Source organism: Lagenorhynchus albirostris, chromosome 10, assembly GCF_949774975.1.
Source record: "Lagenorhynchus albirostris chromosome 10, mLagAlb1.1, whole genome shotgun sequence".
Lineage (NCBI taxonomy): Eukaryota > Metazoa > Chordata > Mammalia > Artiodactyla > Delphinidae > Lagenorhynchus > Lagenorhynchus albirostris.
This window is the reverse complement of record NC_083104.1, coordinates 65,958,927-65,980,889: the sequence shown is the minus strand read 5'-3', so window position 1 is coordinate 65,980,889 and position 21,963 is coordinate 65,958,927. Positions and strand designations below refer to the sequence as shown.

At 42.1% G+C, this 21,963-nt stretch overlaps 2 protein-coding genes across 5 annotated transcripts in view; one reads left to right on the top strand and one right to left on the bottom strand.

Moving 5' to 3' along the window:
* The window catches only part of MAPK14 (mitogen-activated protein kinase 14), a 72,451-nt gene extending 58,653 nt beyond the window's left edge, over positions 1-13,798 (bottom strand). Inside the window, exon 1 of one of the 4 annotated variants that reach the window (XM_060162709.1) lies at positions 13,269-13,798. In XM_060162709.1, coding sequence (XP_060018692.1) covers positions 13,269-13,384 — 116 coding nt within the window. In that variant the 5' untranslated portion in view covers positions 13,385-13,798. The remainder of the gene's footprint in view (positions 1-13,268) is intronic. The other 3 variants (XM_060162707.1, XM_060162706.1, XM_060162708.1) reach the window with 3 other exon arrangements.
* Positions 13,799-16,722: 2,924 nt separating this feature from the next.
* SLC26A8 (solute carrier family 26 member 8) overlaps positions 16,723-21,963 on the top strand; it is a 72,274-nt gene continuing 67,033 nt past the window's right edge. The window contains 1 exon segment of the mRNA XM_060162696.1: positions 16,723-16,932. Within this exon segment, the coding sequence (XP_060018679.1) occupies positions 16,848-16,932 (85 nt within the window). The 5' untranslated portion in view covers positions 16,723-16,847.

Genomic DNA, 21,963 nt, shown 5'->3' with positions numbered 1-21,963 from the left:
CTGCAAAAGCTTCTAAACTACTAGAACAAAAATGTTTTTCACAAACTGCTTCCATTTTTACTAGGCTGATGGAAACTAACATTCAAACAATGTAGAAATTCACTTAGGCATACCATCTAAAAATCCCAAACCATTTGCAATTAAAATGCACTTAATCTTCATTTGCTGAAAGCTCCGTCTGAAGTAAGAATAATTTTGTAAGATTTACAGAAATTTATAGAAATTTGTAGAAATTATTTTGTAATAATTTCTTCACTGAAGCTTTAAAAGCTGCAGTGGTGTCAGTTAACATATATCTTTGATTGCAAATGTGAAGTATGTATCTGCATCAAGAGCAACAGTTATCCCATACTGAATGCAAAAATATTACACATGGATTATTTCATTTCTTTTAAAGGGGATTACTTTCCAAAGCCTCATTAGAATGTTCCCACCACGGCTTTATATCTTCTCTACTTTTATGTGTTTGAAAATTTCAATAACAAATGTTTTAGAAGTTATCAATAAATAATTTTAACTCCTTTCAAGCAAATCTGAAATACTGAACAGACTAAACATATATATTACATTGTAACTATTTAGTATTACCATCAATCAACTTTGCCTTGCTGCTACAATTAAAAGTCTTGTACAGGGCTTCCCTGGTGGCACAGTGGTTGAGAGTCTGCCTGCCGATGCAGGGGACACAGGTTCGTGCCCCGGTCCGGGAGGATCCCACATGCTGTGGAGTGGCTAGGCCCGTGAGCCATGGCCACTGAGCCTACGTGTCCGGAGCCTGTGCTCCGCAACAGAAGAGGCCACAACGGTGAGACGCCTGCGTACCGCAAAAAAAAAAAGTCTTGTACAGTAATAGTGTTCATAGCCTTCATATCCAGAAAAGCACCCTACAAATATATGCTATGATCATGACTAGAGATGTACATAACAGGCACTGACATGACTTCACAACTTTTGGGTTTTGCTATGTCTGTGACTCTCCATCTTATATGACATATCTATCTATCTATCTATATATTTGTACACACACACATATATATATATACACACACACACACATATATATATACACAAACACACATATATATATTTTTATAGTAACACTTAAGAGTATTAATTATCTAGCACTAGATAATAAATTACCCTCAAATTTGGTGCCTTAAACAAGATTTAGTATCTCAGGTTCTGTGGGTCAGGAATTCAGGAGCAGCCTAGCTGGGTGGTTCTGGCTCATGGTTTTTCCTGAAGTTGCAGTCAAGATGTTGGTCAAGCTAGAGTCATCTGAAGGCTTGACTGAGGCTGCAGGATCCACTTCTAAGATGGTTCACTCACTCGGTGTTGGCAGGCCTCAGTTCTTTGAAATGTGTACCTCTCCATAGGGCTGCTTCAGTGTCTTCTCAATGTAGCAGCCCTATGGTTCTCAACACAGGGCAATTTTACTCCTCAGAGGACATCTGACAAGGTCTAAGACAACTGGGAGTGTGTGGTGGCGATGGAGGGAGTGTTGCTAGTGGAAATGGTGGGTAAAGGCCAAGGTTACTGCTAAATATCCTTCAAAACAAAGAATTCTCTGGCCCCAAATGCCAATAGTACCGAGGCTGAGAAACTGCCCTAGAGCATATGATCTCAGAGAACGACAAAAGCAGGAGTCACAATGTCTTTTATGACCTACCTGCAGAAGTCACACTCCATCATTCCTGCCACAGTCTATACTTTAGAGAAGTGAGTTACTAAATAGTCTTCACTCAAGGGGAGGAGAATTAAAGCACCACCTCTTTAAGGGAGGAGTATCAAATAATTTTCATATCATTATTTTTAGCAACTTGATTTTTAAAAGTCAAAACACTGGAAAATATCTTGCTTACTTTTGGTAACACTAGATAAGTACTTTTTTATTGCTCTAGAAAAAAAACCTCTGAAATTCAACTTAACAAAGCTACTCTTACATCCTAGTGAATGGTCTCTGTTTGCAGTATTTCGATGATCTGATCTCAAAAAATTCTGTTAAGCATAAACATAGGCAGTCTGACATAGAAAAAAGTAAACCAGTAGTCAAAAGATTTCAGTTCTAGCTTTGGTTCTGGAACTTCCTAGCAAGTGATCTTGGCCAAAGCTTCTACGAGCCTGTTTCCAGATCAATAAAATGGGGGTGTCACTAGCTCTGCTTATCTTACAATGCTGTTTTGAGGCTCACATAAGATAATTATGTATAAGTACTTTATGAACTATAAAAGACAAGTAGTAAATTTTCCAAGTGGAAATGAACGTGCTATTATATAATACTTTCATGATCAGCTTCCAGCATGGGGTTTATCACATAGTAAATTCTCAACATATATTTTTAGATCTCTTACTCTCAAATTTGAGGTTGAGTATATTTCTGAAATAACAGTAAGATAGGGCAGGTTATTAAAATATAACCAAGGACCCAAATCCTTGATCATTTGTTGTCATGTTACGGAAAACTAAAATATCGTTTCCTTTCAAGTTAAAATGCACATTTATTCAGCAGTTAATGGATAGGATCTAGGAACTACTACAATCAGAAACATAATGTAGCCAATTCTTTAGACACTAAACTGAAAAAAAAGGTATTCCTATATATATTTGTTTCCCAATTTAGACTTTGAAGGAGAGCAGAAGCTATAGTTTATTTATCTGTTTATCTTCAGGAACATAATGCAAGATTAGTAAATACATACCGAAGCAGATAGTTCCTGACCTCAAGGAATTGAGAAACCTAGCTGGGGAGTCAGATTAAACAGATACACACATAAATTACTAGAGACTTTTACAAAGCAATATATTTGCTTTCTCTAATCCATTCTGTAACACTCCAATCAAACCAATTTTAAAATACTTTCCCTCCCTACTTTACAACTCAAGAAACTGTAACTAGCTCTCTATTGCCTAGAAAACTGCAGTTGCCTTAACCCTACTCCAGACCTAATTCTTAATTTCTGGGGGTAGGACCCAAGCATCTATATGTTTAAAAGTTCCACAAGTGATTCTGAAACACAACCAGAATGAAAACCACAATTGGGTTCACCCTATCTGAGATACTACCCTTGTCAGGGCAGTCCATCTCATATCTAATTCTCTTAGTTATGTTTTCTCCTGTTACCTAAAAAGTTCCCTTTCTAGAAATGCTCCAAATACTACCCATCCTTCAAAACAACCTTCAGGGCTTCCCTGGTGGCACAGTGGTTAAGAATCCGCCTGCCAATGCAGGGGACACAGGTTCGAGCCCTGGTCCGGGAAGATCCCACATGCCGCGGAGCAACTAAGCCCGTGTGCCACAACTACTGAGCCTGCGCTCTAGAGCCTGTGAGCCACAACTACTGAAGCCTGCGCGCCTAGAGCCCGTGCTCTGCAACAAGAGAAGCCACTGCAATGAGAAGCCCGTGCACCACAACGAAGAGTAGCCCCCGCTCGCCACAACTAGAGAAAGCTCGAGTGCAGCAAAGAAGACTCAACACAGCCAATAAATAAATAAATTTATTTTAAAAAAAACCAAACAATCTTCAAATCCTTCCTTCTTGAAACATGCCAACTACTATAGCCCACAGGGCCCTCACATCTCTGTATACATCAATACCTTTATATATATATACATAGTTCACTAATATTTTATGTCTTTCTTTTAGACACTGGTGGACATTTAACACTATCAGATGGATGACCAACAGATTTCTTTCACTACAGCAAATCTAAAACATAAATATAAAAATACATACATTTCAAACTTTCAAAATTATGTTGCTTTATAGAAATCTTCAGGCAATTGGCTTATTCCCTGATTGTAATTTTCATGACCACTGTCATTCATTAGTGCTAGTGATAAGCTTCCTTCAAATATCAGTTCCACATATCTAAGGCTGAACCATACAAGTTTATAACATGAATCTAATCCTAGGGTAGTTAGTGCTACATCTCTGAGATTGTCCTCAAGAAGTATGTAGAAAAATAATCAAGGGAAAGCATGAAACATTACCTTTCAATAGACTTGAAATCCAGAGTTAGACATTCTTGATATTAGGTTTGGAAGTATAAATTTGAATGTATAGTATATGAACAAGACACTGTTGAGACTGTATCAGACAATGAATTCAAAGGGAATATGCACAGAAAGTACAGTGTTTCTTTTTGCAGGTGGAAGGTTCAAGTTATCCTATCTAGTTTTTACTCAGGGCCAATCAATCCAAATATATAGGGTTATATAAGCAGTTCTCAACCAAAGGTGATTTTGCCCCAGAGGACATGTGGCAATGTCTAGAGACATTTTTGGTTGTCACAACTGGAGGCTGCAACTGGCATCTAGTGGGTAGGGTACGGGGTTGCTGCTAAATATCCTACAATGCACAAGATAGTCCTCACAACAAAAAAAATTATCAACCCAAGATGTCAACAGGAGGAGTAACCCTAGTGTTATACTATATTTGGGAATGTAAGCACGGCTTGATAGATGCTCATAATACTCACTGCATGTTCTCTTAATTTGCTATTTTTTCCTTTTTGCTCCCTTTAGCATCAATATCACTGAGACTGCTAATTTCAAAGCAGATCATTCAAAGCATAAGGCATTTAGGCCACTAACCTAGGTATCAGAAAATGAACCAAGCCAAACTTATAATGTCAGATGAGGAAATTATTAAAAGCATATCAGTGTAAGATGCCAACATCAAAATTTCACTTCAATTTAATACTAAAATCATGAAGGAGTCATGTTTTATTATACCAAGTGAGAAAGATAACTAAGATTTTTACAAGTATTTGGTAGCCTAGGGAAGAAAACGTAAATAGAAACTAGTATTCAAAAGTCTAAGTTCAAGAAGGTTCAAGCTACCTAAAGCCCTCGATGCAGGATTTGATGAAGGGGGAAAAAAGAAATAGCTACTGGGGATTAAGAATAAAGCATTTAGGGCTTCCCTGGTGGCGCAGTGGTTGAGAGTCCCCCTGCCGACGCAGGGGACACGGGTTCGTGCCCCGGTCCGGGAGGATCCCACATGCCGCGGAGCGGCTGGGCCCGTGAGCCATGGCTGCTGAGCCTGCGCGTCCGGAGCCTGTGCTCCACAACGGGAGAGGCCACAACAGTGAGAGGCCCGCGTATCGCTAAAAAAAAAAAAAAAAAACAAAAGAATAAAGCATTTATTTCTAGGAATAAAGTTATATCTATTACAGGGATAAGGAAATACAAGAATGAAGAGTTCAGAAAATACTTGGGTAAACCAGACACCTCAAGTTCAGTGTCACAGGACGGACTAAAGGCATGATTGTTAGGGGCACATAATTTGCAGGTGAGAAGACGGTCACAGCAGAGACACTACCCCATGTGGAATTATAGGGCTGCGTTAATGATCTACAGGACACTTACTCTCATTGCCCCTTTCCTCCCCTAAACCACAGCCTCCCTGAGCCCTTGGCAGATCAAAAGTAGAAGTTCTGACCTCTTGCGGGCACATGCTGATGTCATCGCTTTCTAGTTCTGAATCAGATGGAAAGGTCTCTCTGACACAGATTTCAAACACACATCCTTGCAAAAAGTTGCCCTAGATGTAAAAAGTGACCAGTACGTCACTAGATTCAAGAGAGACACAGAAAAACCTAAAAGAAGATTTCAAGGGACACATTAGAAATATAAAGGTAGATTTGAGATGGCAACTTAAGCTGAAAGAATGCAGAAAAGAAAAGCTACTGAGGACTTACAAAGCGATCTCTGAGAAAGCAACATAAATGTGTCCCTTCCAGACTGATATTTTCAAAAGCAGGAACCCTTCCTGCTTTTTTGTTTTTTCAGTCTTTATAAACAGAATACCTACTACAGTGCCTAGCACTGGCCATGCTGAATTAATGAATTTAAGAAAACAAAGAAGAAATTGGTTCAGATTTTTTTTTTGCATAATGATGTGTGATGCCTACACTCTGGACCGTAAGCTTGGTAAAGCAACCGATGCATACTTGCAGGTAGACTGACAGTAAGACACACACACTCACATACCTTCCGTCGTGTCACAGGCGTAGTGACAATGCCACCAAGGCCTAAGAGGAGAAGGTTTTGAGGAAAACAAGGAAATCTGAAACATCATTCAAGGTAACAGAAGTCAAAATGCTCAGGGTATAAAGTTACTCAGACAGCAGGCCTAGACAAAATAAACACTTGTTCTATTACCTTTTTGTTTTGTTGTCATGGGAATCTGTGTTTAGGAACACTTATTTTCTGCAACTAGATGATAGAGCAGTAAAAGGGGGATGGCTTTCATAAAAGAGAGAAACCTGTATCTATAAAGGCAGAAAAGTAAATAAATCCTATGGGTTTTTATACAGTGACATGTGTGGAATCTGTCAATCTATAAGATTTATTCAAGTTAACAGAGAAGTCATTGGGGGCTCCTAGCCAAAACATTATTAACAGGTAACAATAATCCAACCTCTACTAAAATTATTGTGATGGGGGCAAGGCAGAGGAATGTAAAGCAGATACAGGGCCAAATAAAACAGAAAATAAATGAGATCTTAAAAGTTGAAAGAAGGTAAAAATGACTTTTTAAAAATAATCCAATAGTAAGAAAAAACCTAGAAGCCCAAAGAAGTTAGAAAACATTCAACCTGCCAGCAGGCTAATCTTCTTTTGTCAGAAGTCTAGAGCTAATCTCTTTGCTCCCTCCCTTTTGGCAACAGAAACCTGAAAAGTGAAGTTAAGCTCCACATGTTATTTAAAGAGCTGGACTGGAATACCCTGCATTTCTAGGGCCCACCAAAAGTACTGGCTCTGGTACACTGAGCCTTCCTGGAATGAGAGTTGTTGAATACACATCAGGGCTGTACACCAATTCATCTGACTCCCCCACTCTACCCTAAACTACAGTTAGCACCTCTAAATGGGTGAGGAACAGAAATGAAAAAACAGGGACCCCAGAGCAGAGTGATCTGTTAAAACACACGTTAGATCATGTCTCCCCTCTGGTTATAACCCTCCATGGTCTCCCTTCTCAGAGTAAAAGGCACAATTCGTACAAAGGCAAATAAGACCCTTTATGATCCCAGCACCTCTGTAGCCCCTCCACTCGCTTCCCCTACTACTATTTGGCCCCTGGTTCATTCAGTTCGAGCCATACTGGTCTTCCAGCTATGCTAATGAGGCCTTTGCCTCAGGGCATGTGCTGATCCCTCAACACGGAATTGTTCTTCCCTCCCCATTCAGGCCCAACCAGTGTACTACATCACTTCCTTCAGGTCGTTGCTCAATTGTCACTTTATCACTGAGGTCTACCCTGCTTAAAAGTGCAACACAGCCATCCCAGTATTCCCTCTCTTTTCCTTACTTTATTCCCCCATAGTATTTATCACCTGACACGTTATAAGTTTTAATTTTTTGTTTATTGTCTACTTTTATTCCCCTGCCCTTAGAATATAGTTTTTTGGGGTTTTTTTTTTTTTTGCAGTACGCAGGCCTCTCACTGTTGTGGCCTCTCCCGTTGCAGAGCACAGGCTCTGGACGCGCAGGCTCAGCAGCCATGGCTCACGGGCCTAGCCGCTCCGTGGCATGTGGGATCCTCCCAGACCGGGGCACGAACCCGTGTCCCCTGCATCGGCAGGTGGACTCTCAACCACTGCGCCACCAGGGAAGCCCAGAATATAGTTTCTTATGGGCAGAAATTTTTGTCTGTTTTGCTCATACTCTAGCACCTAAAGAGTGACCCACGCATAACAGGTGCTCAAAGTATCGGTATAACAAAGTCCTGGCCTCAAGGAGATTAGCATGAACCCATCCTCTTCTCCCTATAAGACTCCAAAGTTAGATCCTGTGCCCTGTAAGACTCCAAAGTTAGATATATCCATTTGTCCAAGGCCAAAACTTAGGGATCATTCTACACCCCTCTCTCTTCTGTACTTTCTCCCCCACGTTCAGCCTAGGAGCCAAGCCCAGAATCCATTTGTCAAAAGTGCAGAATTTACAGGCCACCATCTACTTCCTCCCTAGAATAAATTATTAAAAGGCTAAAATGCTGGGAAACTGGTTAATTTTATAAATCCTTAACAGACATGTACTGAACTTACAGAAGGACTATGCAAAGACAACTACTTCTAATACTAAAAGCTTCATTTATTTAAAAAAATTTTTTTTCAAGTTTAAAGAGGTTTTATTTGTCCTGAAGAAACCCGTGCATCACTTCCAAGTACATGGCAACCATGAAATGATATTCCTAGGTTCCAGAGTCAAGGGAAGCCACTTTATAATGAGGTTTTTTTGAGCTCTATAGTAATTATATCTCTTGGATAGAAACAAATCAATACCAAATTTCACAGTAAAGAGCAAAAGTCCAGTGTATTTTCAAAGGCCTAGAGAGGCAGTTATTTCTATTTATATCCTATACTATACTTACATAACAGAAGCACATACAGAGAATCTCAACTTTCCAAAATGTGCACAGAAGAATTTCAAGCCAAGGGGATTCATAAATTCAGGAATTAACTAGTTGCACTGATGATCCTTTAGGAAAAAATGTAATCTGGGCAATGAGTCCATTTTTGGTCTATCAATTCTGAGGAAGAGATATGACTTTAATAAGTCATTACCTCAGATTAGCTAGGCTGACATTGGTGGGACTGGTTAGTCATAGTTCTACTATTTCAAGTGACCCAGCAACCCCTTCCTTCACAAAAGGAGGGAGGGGAGAGGCAAACAGCACAAGAGAAGGTGCCACCACACAACCTTAGCAGTCTACAAGTACAGGAAAGAATTCTAAAGTGTTGAAACCCCAGAACCAAATCCAAAGTAGCACTGACAAGTATGCCATTCCTTTAAGGAGTACAGCTCCTCATCTATACAACTGGGTTAATAATACCAGCCTTCACAGAGCCAGTGAAAACTGAATAATAATGCTTTGAAATGCAAATACATTATGAAGTGTAAAATCCCATAAAAATGTCAGTTAATACTAAAGTGAGAGGGATCTAGCACAGTGACTTCTTCCACCTTTGAATCCTAAGCCCCAGGGTCTCAGCACCATCTGCACTATTGCCCATGAAAGGCAAAGTCAATGCAGATCATCTCTGAGGCTGATTTAGAGGGAAATCAAAAGCATAGTCCTCAGTATCAAGAAATTAAACTGGCAGAACTGAAAAGTCAGAGGTTCAGGATATCCTTATTTTAAAATGGGAGCCAGTGGAAAGGTTTCAGTGGAAAATGGAATCCGATAAATAAAGGATGACTTTATAGCCAACCTGATTGAACTCTTTCTTAAAAGTCTGTATCAATAATACAAATATTTGCCATTGTGTTTAACTATTTATTGGTTGGCACTGGTAACATGCAGACAATCACCTTGCTTTTGGTTACAAAGGAAAGCAAATGGGAAGCAAGATCAGCATGGGCGTATTATCACCACTAGGAAAATAAACGGCACACCCCTCTCACTCATTAGGAGTCAAGAAAGTCACCTTTGCATACTCAAAAATGATGTGCTTTTATTTATTCGTGCCCTGGCTCATGCTAAAAAAAGGAAAAGATTTAAAATGGTGAAGGGCCATTAATACTAAAAAAATTTAGCTTCACTTTTTTTTCTAATAAATTTTTTTTTTACTATTTATTTTTGGCTGCGTTGGGTCTTCGTTGCTGCGCACAGGATTTCTCTAGTTAGAGTGAGTGGAGGCTACTCTTTGTTGCAGTGCGCGGGCTTCTCATTGCGGTGGCTTCTCTTGTTGTGGAACATGGGCTCTAGGTGCATGGGCTTCAGTAGTTGTAGCACGCGGGCTCCGTAGTTGTGGCTCGCGGGCTCTAGAGCACAGGCTCAGTAGTTGTGGTGCAAGGGCTTAGTTGCTCCGTGGCATGTGGGATCTTCCTGGACCAGGGCTTGAACCCATGTCTCCTGCATTGGCAGGCGGATTCTTAACCACTGCGCCACCAGGGAAGTCCTTCACTTATTTTTATTAGTTATTTACACACAATCTTGTTCCACAAAGCATTTAGGAAGTTGGATTTGATTTCTTAGTAAATTTTGCCATCCTTTTACCAAAAGTTTTGTTATACACTTTACATACTGATGATAAACATAAAATGCACAGCACAATGCCTGGAACATAGAACACAATCCATAAATGTAGTTATTATTTGCATCAGGCTATAAACCCTATCAGGGAATGGACTGTCTTATTCTGTCTTGCTTAACACTCTAGCTCAAGAAACCTAGCCTGCTATCTGGTCCATAGTTGGTACTCAATAAATATTGTTTAATAAATGATTGAATAGGATTTAAGAATAATTCTCAACACTCACCTATTTTATGGTACCAGTGCCCCACCTCCTGTAATCAGAGGCAAGTGTCTGGAAAACCCATACACCAGAGGAAAGGCATTTAAGTTCCTGTTTATATTTCCTTAAACTCACCACAAAGCTCCTCCCCCTCCTTCTGTCCCCAAACCGCAAAATCAATGCTGTGCAACAATGTATTCTTCAAAAATCTTGCTTCATTTCCCCTCACAGAAAACAAAGTTCCTTAAAATTGCAAGACTTAGTTTAGTTCCTTTTACCCCTTAAAAAGGAAAGGCATATTTGTAAAACCTTATCAATTCCCAAATTTCTAGTCTGATTCCTTGATCTTTAATTCACGGTTGGTTATCACTCAGGTTGCTACATACTTGCTTTACTATATATACTTAGTACAAATTAAAATACTGAAAATTGGCTTAATATTTAAAAAAAAAATTTTTTAAGTTCCACATCAAAGTGTATCACACTTCAGAGCAATCAAATTAGGAAACTGACACAGATTATTTCAGTGACATTGCATTCCTTGAAATACTTTCAGAGATTCTTTTTTGGAACAGACTTCAGATCTAGTTCTACAAGTCACACAGGAAGTTCTGTGTCATTACTTTATGGTTACAACTTCTATCTGACCTAAAACAGTATCATCAACCTGGCTACCTAATCTTTTTCACCAGACTTCAGTCCAATTTTCTAAATTATTTCAGATTCAGTTTGATTTTGTTATTTCCTAAAATTAAATCTGCTCTCAAGAAAATGAAGATAGTGAAAAATAACACAGGCTCCAAAGTGGATTCTAAGAGAAGTTAAAAAAAAAGTTTTCTGCCACACCTGAAAGTTGCTAATTGAAAGAACAACTTCAAATAACTACTCTGAATGAGATAACACTTGTACATCTAAATTCTGATACTTTTAATCCAAAATCAGTTACATTTGTTTATGGTCAACTGTCACATAACATCAGTTATTTTTCTCCACCAATATGCTATAGGTTACATCTTAAATACCCTTAGCAGAACTGCCTCCATGGAAAGACACACAAGAAACTTAACAGTGGTTGTCTCTGAGGAAAGGAATAGCACAATTGGAGAACAAGAAAGGAAAGGCAACTTTTCGCTATTTTTTTATACCTTCTGAATTTTATACAATGTGAATGTATCACCTACTTTTAAAAACCTGTTTAACAAAATTACTTCCAAGTGTCAGATATCGATGGTTTCTAAAAGCCAGAAAAGTACAGTACTAAAAAAACATGGAGTTCATTTTAATGGCACTTCGATGTAAATCTGGATCTCCAGAGCTAAGGCAGAGCTATTCACACCAACGTAGGGAAACCTTGCAAGGAATTCTTTTCAAGTTCACTAAACTCCCCATAGTTGAGCTGTTCTGCTGTATCACTCCTTAAGGTTTAAACATTATTGGAAACAAAAACTCGGTACCACAAAAATTAATGTGTCAATTCAAGAATGAAAAATGGAGGTAAACTAATGAGCTATTAAAGGAGCAATGATCCAAACACATCTTCGAAAATTAGCAAATCAACAGCACACTATAAAAATGGAAAAAAGATGTCAAGCATAGTGCCATCAGCAACATAACTCAAACAGCCTGAACCAGAAAATGCAATATGATCTGTTGCTGGACACAATTGCACAATCTCAATTACCCAGAAGATTCTATAAACCGGAAATTCATGCTGGGGCTTTAAGAAACACAGGAATTATATTTAAAGATTAACAAGTCCAAAAGCCTGGAATTTGTGGCGAAACAAGAAAATAATTTTGTAGACCTCTCTTCAAATGATGCATGCACAGGAATTACATGAATTAGCTTCAGATCAGGAGGTCTCAAATTTCAGTACCTCTAAAATATAGTGTTTAAAGCATTGAAAGTTAGAAAAGTTTAGTGAAATATTTCAGGTCTGAACATTTTACAGTGTCATTTAATTGAAAACACATTCACAGTGTGAATTAAAGCTGCAAAGTGTCTCTTCCTTCCTTTGCTATATATTCCATATCCATATCGTGTACCTCAGGCTCTAAGTGTAGATAAGTTCCCTGCAAACTCTCAAAGGGACTTTAAAAACACAGTATTTCACAAGAATTATCGCAATTAAAAAATATTTACAATACCTCCCGGCATTGTTAATAACTTTTTGATCTTGAGGGCGTGCATCGGATCTGAATCTCACTTGCTCCAAAGGAGAAAACTGTTTTGTCAAACAATACTTAAACGAGCAGTGGTATGTGACTAATCAGTGAGGCCGCCAGTTTCTCAAGCTGCAGTGTGTTTGCAGGCACTACCACCCACCCCCCACTCTGCGAAAAGGAAATACGCTTTCAACTGAATCGGAAACACACCACACTAAAGCTGGCAAAGGACTCAACGAGATAAAGTCGGTATTTTAAGCTCTATGGATAGCTACTAATTCAAGTGCGAATTCAAAAAGAACGCTTCTCAAAATGGGATTTCGACAGAGGTTTGCAAAAAAGCCCGCACTGAACGCCCTTCGTCCTCAGTTTTGTTCAGATGACGGCAGTCTCCCGGTCGAGCTTTGCCCTTCTGTTTCTCCAGGCAGCTCCCCGGGCTTGTCTGCTCCGAGGGCAGGCTCCGGCGCCCAAGGTGGGCACATCTCGGGAGAGAGTCCTTCTGCTCGATGCCAGCTGAGAGACCCTCAAAGAGGGCCCTCCTGTTCCTGTCCCCAAAGCAGCAACCCCCCAAGAAGGGAATGCGCAGGGTGCGAGCCAGGGCCGGGCTCCAACACCATCACCCACCGCCCATCGTGGACCTGCGTCCTACACACAGCTGACCACCTATGTGGGTGTGCAGGGTGAGGGGTGCAAGGGGTACAGGGAGAGAAGGACAGGGGTCGAAGGGGCAAGGATGCCCTCCCCCAAGGAAAATTCCTACCGCTTGGTGCATTGCTGAGCCGTGGGGGCAGGCCTGGCTCTGGGGCATAAAGGGTCACCCAGCCCACCGAGGCCCCGAGCCCGGTGACACTCACCACACGGAGCCATAGGCGCCGGAGCCCACCGGGGACAGGTTTTGGTAACGCTCGGGCACCTCCCAGATTGTCTTGTTCAGCTCCTGCCGGTAGAACGTGGGCCTCTCCTGAGACATCTTCCAGCGGTGGCCGCGGGGCGAGGAGGTGGCCCTGCGGGGCCCCGCCTGCGCCCGCACCCGCTTCCCCGACCTCGTCGCCCGGCTGGACGGGCGGGGACCCTGCGCTGGCCGCCCGCGCAGGTGTGAGTGCCGCGAGCCAGACGACTCCCGCGCGCGCGGCCCCTGTCAGCCGCAGCGGCTGGACGCTCCTCCGCGACGGGGGTGAGCCCTGCTAAGGGCAGGGGCACGCTCAGGGGCTCAAGGCTGCGCCCGCCAGGTTCTCGCTGCACCCTCTCCAGACCAGGCCGACTCCCGGCTGCACCGCGGGACTACGGCTCCAGCTGCAGCGACCGCGGAGGTTCCAGTGGTCGCCGTTCCACAGCCTGCGAACAGGAGCCTCCCGCCGTACTCTCGCGAGAACAGCTCCGGGGCCTCTCTGCGAGCCGAGATTTTACCCAATATGGAACCTGCCCAAGGGAGGGGGTTGATGAGAGGAGAGGATGGGAGGAGCAATTCTCGCGAGAAGAGAACAACAGCTGGCCACCAGAGGCAGGAACTCCCAGGGACTGCTCTTCTTAAGGGCGCCAAGGCGGACCCGAGAAGGAGGGGATAAGCAGACACATGCCGCTTGCGCCCCGCCGTGGTCGGCGGGGCAAACGCCTGGCTCCCAGGTGGAAAGCGACATTGACAAACAAGGTGTCGGGAAAAGAGCCAAAAGACCTTTGAACTGCGGGTAGTCACCAGCAGCCAGCCGAGCACCTGCTCAGCAGAACCCCCAATTTCCAAGAAATACTTGCATAATAAAGAGGAAGGTTCCGGCCAGAAAGCCGTTGCAGTCCCATCTGCTCAAGGACATACACGGCTTACTCTTCGGAATTCTGACGAAATCTGTCCCAAAGGTAAATATTAGCCCTGCATTAAGGTTGAGGTTTTCCACCCAAACTCTTCTAGTAGTTCTCAAACTTTTATGTGTAGAAGAATCACCTTGAGAGTTTAAAAATGCATATTCCCAGGATCCACAGTGAGTTTAGTTGGAGAGGTCCGTGATGCGCACCAAGAACGTGTATTTTTACAATACGCCCCAGGTAATTCAGATTCAGGAAAGTCCCTGGTATCTCCCTTTGAGAAGCATTTTTAAACCATTACCCTGAAGGTTTGAAACTGATTCCTACCTTGAAGAGCTTCCAGTGAAGAGGATTTTAAGAATTTTAATCATGCCTCTCAGACTAAGAACAGTGCAGAGAGTAGTCTTCCGGCAGTGTCATATTGGGCAAGTCAATTGACATTTCTCAGACCTTAGTTCCAGTTTATGCAAAGAGAATTCCTGCCCCACATTCCCACCTGAAAGGTGAACAAGATAATAAATGTGAATGGGCAAGGTATTCTAACCCCATACCTTGCCACCACTGTTAACCTATTCCTACGCTAAAGCTTGTAACAATAGGCAGAATTGGACCCTATCTTATTCTTAGTCATTTCTTTTAGAAATAACTAGATTCAAGCCAGGACAATTCTCATCACTATCCATGATTATTCTCTTTTGTGTATGCATCCCTTGCAGTGCTCAGACTTTGCCTATCTTGTTCCAGCATCTAGAACAGTGCCTAGAACATAAAAGGTACTTCATAAATATTTGTTGAACAAATTATGAACAATGACCATGATCTCAATTTAGGAGGCGGTGCAGGATTCTCAGTTCTCCTCAAAGAAAACCGAAATAAAACCCCAAACCAGGGTCATGGGTGATTTGTGGAAAGCTTTCTTTGGATTCAATGTGACTTAGCCTGGAATGTGACTCTTGCCTACGAAGACATGTTACTTAAAAATGTTCCAAGGGACTTCCCTGGTGACACAGGCAGGTTAATCCGCCTGCCAATGCAGGGGAGACGGGTTTGAGCCCTGGTCCGGGAAGATCCCACATGCCGCGGAGCAACTAAGCCCATGTGCCACAACTACTGGGCCCGCGCTCTAGAGCCTGAGAGCCACAACTACTGAAGCCTGTGCTCCTAGAGCCGTGCTCCGCAAGAAGAGAAGCCACCACAATGAGAAGCTGCACACCTAGAGCCCGTGCTCCGCATCGAAGGGTAGCCCCCACTCGCCGCAACTAGAGAAAGCCCGCGCACAGCAGCAAAGACCCAACACACCCAAAAATAAAAATAAAGAAATAAATTAATAAAAAATAAAAATGTTCCTATTCAACCTGCAGGGTAGGGAGCTTTCTAAGAAGTATCAGAGGTTGAAGGAGGAAGTGAGAGCAAAAATGCAACTGTAAAGATATGAGGGGTGGGAGTGGGGAATCAAGGTGATGAGTGCAAGGATACAAGGGAGGAAACCTAGAAGTAGGAATTCTAAGAAATTCATATATTTATCCAACAAATTGGAATGATGAAGTGAGAGTGACCAAAAGATGAGCAATACATTCACTCATTCAACAAATATGTATTGAATGCATCCTAGGTACCCGGCACTTCTGATGGAAAAGTGATTAAAAAGCAGAGAGTTGCTGCCTATGTGGAGCTTACAGTGAACAGCAGGGCAATCATTCAATTATTCAACACAAATTTATTGTGCACTTACTAGGTCTATCACATTGCTTTAGGCACCAATGATACAGCAGTTAATGAAAGAGAAAAATCCCTGCCCTTTTGGGGATGAGACAAATTACAAAAAGGGATAGGTAAAGCGAACAATATATTAGACACTAATACAGTAATCAAGCAAGTGTAAAACTGCAACTGAGCCAAGCAGGAATACAAGGCATAGTGAGAGGCAGTGATTGGTATTGAGCCTCACAAGGAGGTTAAGGGGGATTAGGGACGGGGAGCAGAGCAGGAGACCTGGGCAACAGAGTGTCCTTCAGTGGAAGAAGCCAAGCTTGTGGGGCTGAGAATTAAGGTTGGAGACCTCGGTGACCCTCTAGCCTCCAGTTTCCTCCCGCGTCTTCTCTTCCCACAGGGTCGTCGGGAGACTCAAGTGAATTACTGTACGTGAAGTGCGGGGCGCGAGGCCTGGCATCAAGGAGGCCCTCAATCAAGAGCCGTCGAGAGCGGAGGGCTGGGTGACACAGGTAACCGCGGCGCAGCTGGGCCTCTCCCCGCTCCCCACCCCGGCTGCCCAGGCTCCGCTTCCTCGCCCCGCTCTTGTCCCCCGCCCGCCAGAACGCCCGCGAGTTCGGACGCAACGGCTCGGGAACCGCCGGCGTCCGCGTCCACAGCGCCGCCCGCCTGGCCGGAGCTGCTTCCGGCTCCAGCGCCCGCCCTCCTGCCGCAGCCCGGGAACCAGGTGAGCCGAGGAAGCAGAGGAGCCGCTGCCGGAGCCGCCCGGGGCCGCGGGCTGCAGGTGGTGGCGGCGGTGCCCCGGCCCGGGCGTCGGGTGCGAAGGACCAGCCCCTCGTTACACTCGGAAGTCCCTGGGCGGGGCCCGCGGCGGTCACCGCAGGGCTAGGCACGTCGCGGCCGCTCAGTGTTTGGGGAATGAATGAATGACGGCCGTCCCTGGGAGCTTCTCTCTCTTAGGTGTCGGCTCTACTTGTGAAAGGCCGCGTGGAACAGCAGTGAGGAGAGATGGTGTGTGCGTTTGGCAAGTTGAATCCTTCCACACTCGTGGGTCTCAGTTGTCAGAAGCTCCAGAACTGGGCTACTCCATGAGCCTCACCTGACTCCCCCATCCGCCTCCTCCTGAGGCCTGACTGCCCAGACGCTCTTCCTCCTTTCATACTTCACTGCTTTTGTTCATTTTGTTCCTTCTGACTGAGCCCCCACTTCCACCTCTCTTGGCCCCTTTCTTTTCCTGTTAAGTTCTGTTTATGTATGTGTCCCTCTGCGAAGCCTTCTCCAACATCCCCACCCCAATAATGAGTTTCTCTCCAGCACAGCCCTTTACTAATACTCTCACCAGTTCACATTAAAGGTAGTTGTCGGTGTGTTCCCACCATCCCCAGCCACTAGACCGAGTGACTGAAAGATACTGAAAGCAATGCTCTTTGCTTGTGCCTTTTCTTTTTCCACATACATTCCCCCTTAAAAGCATAACATAAAAGCATAACGGGCAAAGGGCTGTTGTTTCTGATGGAATTACAAATATTTTTTTTGAAATTCTGGAAGTGAATTTTACCTTCCCATGATTGTAGAGCACATATGAAAGATGACCATATGAGAGGATAGTCTTGAAACTAAACTAAGGTTCAGGATTTCACATCTGTTGGGTTAATAGTCAGAAAACTGGGCTGTATTTAAATATTTTATTCTTGGCTTTTAAAGTACTTTCAACACATTATGTAAAAGAATCTATCGATGGCTGGATGGATAGGGGTAGTATGGGGGAAAGAGCTAGGTCAAAAGTACCCATGTTAACAGTATGCCCAAAATTAGCACTGAATGACTGAATAAAGATAATTAGCTATATTTACAGTGGTCTTCATATTTCATTGTGTATCAGAATCATCTGGAGGGCTTCTTAAAACAGACTGCTGGTACATCCTCAGAATTTCTGATTAATTTTGTCTTGCTAGTTGGGCCTGAGAATTTGCATTTTCAACAAGTTGCCAGATGCTGCTGATGTTGTTTGTGGGACCAAGTGTGGGCTACAGAGATTAATTTCTATTAGTTAGTAGTGAATCCAGATGTCCCAAACTATGTCACATTTGTAGAATATGAAAATAAAACCTTAAGTTGTTCAGACCATGGCCCACCCACCTAAATATTTTGTCTGATGGCAGGAAGCATCAGGGAATTGTAGGAGTCAGTAACCGAGATTCCCTCTTGTGTTGTGTCTCAGCTGAAAGGTCATTATCCCATCAGTATAGTTGGGATTACTTTCTTCGGAAATGCATCATCTTTTCCACGTTAAAGTACATTTGCCACTTGTCAGTAACAGCTTCTGATCATCATACCTTATAGGGAAGGGTCCTGCTAGTGCATAAAAACAAGCCAGTAGGGCTTCTGTGAAGTCAAGAAAGACATAATGGAACTGAAGAAATTTCAGAGATGACTACTAAAAACAAAACAATAAGGAAATTATGTGTTTTCCCTTGCTGCCTTTATCCAGTCATATGATAAGTCCTTTAAAGACAACTTTCTACCTGCCCCTCCTAGCCATCCTGACTGTGGTCCCATGAGTTGTGACTTGATTGCCTCTCCCTTAGACTACCATGGTAGTAATGGGCTCCCACTGGTCTTTTTGCCTCAGTCTCTCCTATCTCCAGTGCTGTCCAGTAGAACTTTCTGTGATGATGGAAATGTTTTATACCTGCCCTGTCCAGTACAGTAGCCCCTGCCACACATGGCTGTTGAGCACTTGAAATGTAGCTAGTGTGACTAAGGAGCTGAATTTTTCATTTTATTTATTTATAATCTTTAGGCCGTGCCACGCGGCATGTGGGACCTTAGTTCCCTGACCAGGGATCAAACCTGTGCCCCCTGCAGTGGAGTCTTAACCACTGGACCGACAGGGAAGTCCCTCATTTAATTTCAATTTTATTTAATTTAAATAGCCACAGGTAGCCAGTGGCTACCGTACTGGGCAGCACAGCTCTAGACTATACCACTGATATGATTCATCTTCCCAAAGCACATCTCTGTGCATATTACTACTCCTTCTCGAACATTTTAAATAGCTAAAAAGTCCAGGTTCAGCCCAACATTCAAGACCCTCCAGAAGTAGGCCTCAACCTACTTTTTTGGGTTTGACACTGACTTTACTCAGGCCTATTGAATTACTTGCCTTATATTATCTCTGTAATTTTATCCTGTTCTCTTTCTGAAATACCTTATTCTCCTCCCTGCCCCCGGCTTAGCCAGAGCAGATTTCAAACCATATCTCCCCTAGGAGGACTTCCTCATCCTTCTAGGTTGGGGTTATTAATCCCACTCTATAGGAGATCATGTGGCATTAGATGTGACATCTATTTTAGAATCAGAAAGACCAGGTTCAGATTCTGGCTCTGCTGTTTAATAATTATATGATTCTGAGGAACCCGCTAAACTCACAAGTGAAATGAGTATAATCATTATCAGGAAAATAATACCTATCTTTTGAGATGATGTGTGTGAAGAAGCTGGCATATGGCAGGCCAGCAATAAATGTTAATTCCTGTCTTTCCCACCTCTAAAGTCTTATAGCACCATATGTTGGTATTTTTATTCTACTAAATTGTAGAGTCTTTGTCCTTTATTTTATTTTATTTTTTTTTTTGTCTGAGGTTCCCTGACCAGGGATTGAACCTGTGCCCCCTGCATTGGAAGCACAGAGTCTTAACCACAGGACTGCCAGGGAAGTCCCAAGTCTTTGTCCTTTTGTATCCTCAGAGCACCTAGCATTCAGCAAATGTTTGTGGAACACTGAATGAATCGACCACAGATGAAATAGCATTAGTCAGTCAGAAGTAAATGAAGGCCAAGAATGCATATGGTAGAAATTCACAAGATTGTGAAAATGAAAGCAGACAACCCCACCAAATCCTGGTCTAGTAGATGGTGGCCACCTCTTGAAATATAAATGATGTAGACTGAAGACAATAAAATGAAATTCTTCTTTCCATAAGTGAACTGATGAGATATAATACCTCCTAAGGGTGCGACAACAGAAAACATAAATGGTTTAGCTTTGAAAGAGAGAGAAATTCTTGGGGTATAAACTATAATTTGTGATGGGAGGAGATAAGGATATTTTGTCTTTAACAACAAGGCTCTGGGGACAGAAGTCACACACTGGTGGTTCACAGACTGAATCTAGCCTGCAGAGATGTTTTGTTAGATGTGTACTGTGTTTTTAAAAATATGTAAGGTAATCAACAACATTTAAAAGTCAGAAGATTTCACATAAAAATCTGGAATTATGACTTCTCTGGGAAAAGATCAGATCTGGCCATGCTGGACCCCACATGACCCATGGCAACAATTGCTGCAGTTGAGTAGCTGCAGCTACCTGTCCCAGGCCCACTGTTTCCACTATGCTTGATGTTCATATGTTGCCTGCTTCATGCCTGCTTCGTGCTACTTTCAGAAACAAAATGCTGGATTCTAGACACTGCATCTAACCCAGGATGGCAATTTTTATAATCTCAATATAATAAGCAAGTTAATTAGGCTCTTTTCAGTTGCCAGGAACAGATATATTCTAGTCATAGAAGTTTATTGTAAGATTACATAGGAAAAGTAAGGAAGACTGGATCAATATTCCTATGGGTGGAGGAAAGAAAGGGAAAAATATTACTTATGTTTTAGTGTACAGTTCTGCTTTTTTTTTCTGTAAGACACGAAGTACTGATTCTCTTAATACATTGTAAAATACCTCTTCCATCCTCTTCTGTATTCCCTAACCACACTCACTTTATTGAATTTGTGATCATTAGTTCGTAAGTGTTATACAGCTCACCCCTGCTACCCAATGCTTTGAGAGTAAACATACATTATATAACTATGGTCAAGTTACCTAACTTTTCCAAAACCTTAGTTTTATCACCTATAAAATGAGGATAATAGTAGTACTAGGATTGTTGTTGGAATTAAAAGAAATAACTCATGAAAAAAATCTAGTGCAATCCTTGGTATATAATAAGTGCTCTACAAATGTTGGTGTTGATAATGTTTCTGCTGCTGAAGATACAGGATAATTCTGATGGAAAACAAATGTTGCTGATACATTGAACTTGTTTGCAGCCTCACCTATACAAGAACTACTTGTGTAATCTGCATAATTTGAGTGTTTACCTATGTATTTTATAACTATGCAAAATATATATATGTATACTTTTTACACATTTGTGTGGAAGAAAATTAGAGTTCATGCTGTTTTTATTATTCAAAAACACAGATGATCAAGAACAGTTATACCTTCTCCCAGAGATGGATCTATATCCATCCTCATTAACTCTTTCTTCTCATTCTCTTTAAAACAGCAGGATGATACTACAGATTTTTAAAGCTTAAAGTGACCTTAGAGATCATATTGTCAAACCATGTCATTTTATGGACAAGGAAACTGAAATTCACTTTCTAAGAAACTTGCCCCCAGTCATACAGCTAGTTAGAAAAACAGCCAGGGCTAGAACTCCAGAATCCTGATATCCTGTGCAGTGCTTTTTCTGCTACATCATGATGCCACTAACTGGATACTTGACCATAATTCAAGAAATACTTGTTGAGGGCCTGCTAAGCATCAGTCATTATCCTGGGCTCTGGGGATACAGCCATGAACAAAGTCCTGCCTCTTGGATTTACATTTTAGTGTGGGAAACAGACAATGAACAAATAGACAAATATTGAATCAGGTACTGGTTAGTTCTATGAAGAAAGGAAAAGGGTAAAGGGATAATGATGGATGCTATTTGAGAGAGAAAAGGAGTTAAAAGACACTATGTTGACCCTTTAACCCTTAGCATTTTCAGTGAAAATTGGTGATTATACTTTTACCTCTTAATCTTTTCCCCTGCAACATAGCAACATAATTGAATATAAAGAAAACTAGGCTTTCTAGCTGGACACCTGGGTTCTAGTCCTGACTCTAATTATTCAAAAACCAAGGTTGTTTAAACTTCTGGGCTTTGGTTTCTCCATTTTGAAAATGAAAATAATATATACCTTGCTTTCTTTATAGGG